We start from the raw sequence: 3962 nt of genomic DNA, 5'->3' as shown, positions 1-3962 counted from the left end.
GAGGACGAATAAAGTAGGGCGGGCTGCGAATAGAAATTTCAGCTGACTACCTGTCAGCTTAGAGCAAGCTCGCATCTCCAACAAGAATTGGCCAACAGGCATTTATGCGGGTAAAAATATTAGCTGCATAGGCACCTATTCTTCTCATCTCACCTTCCTAGGTTTGGCTTTGCGAAACCACAGAGCCTCGTAAGCTCGTCTGGGCCAGGATACATTTGATTGCTCGCCTTTGACTGCTGTTCTCCGCGATCCTCGAAAAGCTGAACAAGGCACGCAGGCTGCTTTGGGATAAGGGGCATGTACGGCTACGCACTGGGGCCCGAAATCATTGCAGCCGTTGAAGCCCCTGAAGATGGAAATTGTGAAGAAAGGCTCGACTCTGACGGTAACACAGAGTCGCTTCGTGAATCTCCAACCTGACCTGCCAAACGAATCAAGTGGATATGGAAACTTGGGAGACGGCCGCTTCATGCTGCCATCGAGTGCCCAGTTTATGCTAGACGGCGATGAAGAGAAGCAAAACCCCAGAATTCTTGGAAAGGGAACCAAACAAGGCAAAGAATTATCCAGTGGCAGGCGCGCGCGCGTATTGTGGGCTGCGCTTGCAGCAACGGTGTCCTTATTAGCGATAGTGTTCTTGGTTCAGCAGTGTTCGACTGCTTTGCAGGCGCCGCACTCAAGTGCAACTTTTCGGCGGCTGGCAGTGGCTTCGGGCGACCACCCAGATCTTCAGATATGTCAGGAGGAGGTAAACATTCCGGCAGCAGCTAGTGGGGCGGGTGGATCTGTGTTCAGCACTCTGATTTGAAGAAGCCAACAGGCGTCAGTGGTGTATCTTTGCTCTTGAATGCGTGCCATGCTGAGATATCCCATTGTTTCCAGATGCAAAATTCTCTTTAGTTATCTCCACCGTCAGGTGCCGTATTGCCGGAACAAGTTTCAGTTTAGGGACTTCAAGTGAACTGTGTTATTAAGATGCGGCTTTGATAGGTTCCCGAGCAAGCAAAAGAGGCTGCGAGGCGCATAGTCGCCAGAGTCAAGCACTGGGTGGATACAAGCAAAAGTAAGCAGATTCAGTAACCGGAGTAGTTGGTTGCAGGTAGAGAAACTACTGCTACGTTGGACACAACTGAACAAACAACAGGTTCCTCTAGACCTACGAATTGGGGTCGGGAAGAAAGGTGACTGCTTTGGCCTCGTGGAAATGTATTAATTTAATTCGTCTTGCTTGCGCGCCTGTTTTAGCTTGTCTTCTGCTTTGTAAGATTGGAAATTTGACGGTGCGGGCGGAAGTCGACAAGTCGAGCAGATTGCCTGGGCCTGTAAGTGGGGAAAATGTCATCATGACCAGAGCTTGCATGAGCCGCCGCCTTGTGTTCCTCGAAGCTGTTGCCCTATATTTCTCTTGCGCACCTTTGTATGTGCGCTGAGCTACAGGAAATGGACTACGTCATTACTGTGAGCAGAGAAGATATTTCAGTCGCATGGAAAGCAGCTCCCCAAAGCTAAAAGCAGCTCCCCAAAGCTATGGTTAGGCGTTGCCAGATATTAATGCGCACTTCTTGTCGCACAGTGTACTTCTTATCCCAGCGCTAAGAGGATGGATTTTCTCAGGGGCTTATTGAAGCTACTGGCATGATGACCGACGATTTGGCCAGGTCGCTTGCAACTCTGCAGCAAGGCCAGCAGCTGAGTGAGCATTGGATTCACCCTGAACTCTTCGACTTCTCCAACGAGACAGTTCACAGGACATGAGTCACCCGCCTTCGATTTCACTTGGATAAGTGTGCAGACACCCAGTGAACAGTTGCTCCTTGCTTGCTTCCGCCTTTGTTTTGCAATGTACAGCTATAAAGAGACGTGCTCTGACTCCCACGGGGAAAGAGCATTGGATTCAGGTCAGCGTCCGCTTTGCGAAGGGCAGAGAGGTACGGCATGCGTCACACGCCAACAGTGCGTAAGCGGTAAGGGCAGACGAAGTGGTATAGAGCTTACAAGAAGATGCTCGCTTGTTATTGCTACCGTTTCCTCGTGCCTTCTTTGCGCCTTCTCACTCCGCTTCTGTTTTCAGCGCGAAGTTTTTCCTTGGGTTGTCCTTGAGTGGGCTATTGACCTTTTGAAGCATACTGAAAGTAACTAGAAACAATGCATTGGCACAGTGGAAGCGTTTTACGGAGGGTGGAGCGTAATGGAGAATGCAGGCTGAGCGAGAATGCGCACGGCTGCGTGGCTATCCATCATAGGCACTGAGGGCATGGCCCCTGACAGGACCAGCTCAGAAACCTGCCAACTTGCGCAAAGATTCTACAGTTCAGTGTGTTGGCAGCTCTTCGAAAGAAAAATGTTACAAGCTCCGTTCTGCTACATGGGTTGCGCTTGTAGGGAAAAAGGGCAGGTTGCTGATGGGCCCGATGTTATTTAAGCTGAAATACTGTGAAATTGTGAGTTCCTATTTGCATGCCTTACACACTAGAATGGGCTGCCTGCCTTTTCGTGGGATGCCCTGGTAGCGGTACACAATATGGCAGTGTAGCGATTTGAATCGACCGATTTTGGCTGCGCTGGGAGGGCTCGTGAAACTTGAGCCGTGACACTGTTCCACGCCCCCAAGTTCGGGATGGATGCATGCTTTAACGTTGAGAGTTCCCCTCTCAAGGTTTCTCGCCAATCAATGCTATACAAAATATGCTTGGGATCAAGAACCCCAACCCAGATTATGATTGCGGTGTTTTGGGTTTGGTTGGTTTCATTGTCTCAGGGTCATCCCTCCAAGACACCACTACGCAGTGTTCGTCTCGAAGAGAATGGCACCGGCGACTACTGGTTTTGCACTTCCCCACAGTGACAGTTGCCAGCCAAGGCTTATTAGAAATACAGCATCTAAGATACTTCAACGCAGTTGCAAGTGCAATTTCCAAATAGCTTCCCATGTGAGCTAGGAAATCAAGTATGCTGCGCCCAATTTTGGACAGGAAACTGCTGATAAACTCGAGGAAGAGTGGGATCGAGTCGAGACCGTTATTATGGAGTCCACAGACACCGGCCAAAGAAGAGGTCTGGCGAGCTTATTGGCTACCCGTTCTTGCACCACCGTTGCAAGTTGGTCCACGGGATTACGGGTTTTCGTGCGTTCTAAGCACTTCGCTGTACCTGTTTTGGGTGATTGATGGTTCAGAGGTTGCAGTGGCAGCGGAGAGGTGCCGACCACACGGCTTCGAGATGGGTGTTGTGACAATAAAAGTGCGCTGTGCAACTTCTCGCGAGGTACGCCTTCATCGATTGGAACGGACGCATTATGAAGGAGCAAACCCTAACTTTGTGGCATTGGTGCCCTTTGCTCGCAAGCCTGCACAATCAGACGGAGCTACCAAAGTTTGCACTAACATCAGCTTTGTATCTCGTGCCACTCCTGACTGTATTGATGTTTGCTGTGGGGAAGAGAAAGCGTCTGACGGGCCACCCTTACAAGGATGTTACTGGCATGAAATCATGGCATTCCAACGGTGAGCCATTCGGTAGAGCGTGCCCGCCAAACTGCCGCTGTCAGGGGCTCGTGTACTTTGAAGAGATACGTTATAGGAACGAAGTAGTGTGTAAAAATCTAGGCTGTTATAAGAACGCGGGGACGTTCTGGAGCAGGTGTATGTGGGATGGGCATAACTGTAGGGTCCGGACAATCAAGCAATAGCATGATCACCTATGTTTCCTTGAACTGCGTTTTGCTACGATGCTCTTTTTTCTTGCTGCAGGTGGCGGTGAGGGCCAGGCCCTTCGAACAGGTGCGTGCAGAGTGGAACGTGTGTTTATAGATAACGGCACTCAATGGAGTGCGTGATGCGCCACTCCAAAGTCAACTACTTTGTGCTGCGACTATCTGTGTGAATGCTGCAGGGGGCGATCAGCAGGGACGTTCTGGAACAAGTGCGTGTGGGATGGGCGTTTCTGTAGGGTCCGGACAATCA

The 3962-nt window shown here is 50.4% G+C and overlaps 1 protein-coding gene across 1 annotated transcript; it reads left to right on the top strand.

The window, feature by feature from the left end:
• Positions 1-352: 352 nt before the first annotated feature.
• Positions 353-3949, top strand: EAH_00057410 (hypothetical protein, conserved; the record flags this gene model as incomplete). The annotated part of the gene is made up of 9 exons (XM_013393737.1): positions 353-748; positions 991-1063; positions 1266-1322; positions 1849-1953; positions 2383-2441; positions 2973-3054; positions 3176-3503; positions 3750-3755; positions 3892-3949. Coding segments are annotated over 9 exons (1164 nt in total), but the record flags the coding sequence as incomplete, so codon positions are not given.
• Positions 3950-3962: the final 13 nt, after the last annotated feature.

This window comes from Eimeria acervulina, genomic scaffold (assembly GCF_000499425.1).
Source record: "Eimeria acervulina Houghton genomic scaffold, Eah_scaff1237, whole genome shotgun sequence".
Taxonomy (NCBI): Eukaryota; Apicomplexa; class Conoidasida; order Eucoccidiorida; family Eimeriidae; genus Eimeria; species Eimeria acervulina.
Note: the sequence above shows the minus strand (reverse complement) of the source record. Positions and strands in the feature narration are given on the sequence as shown.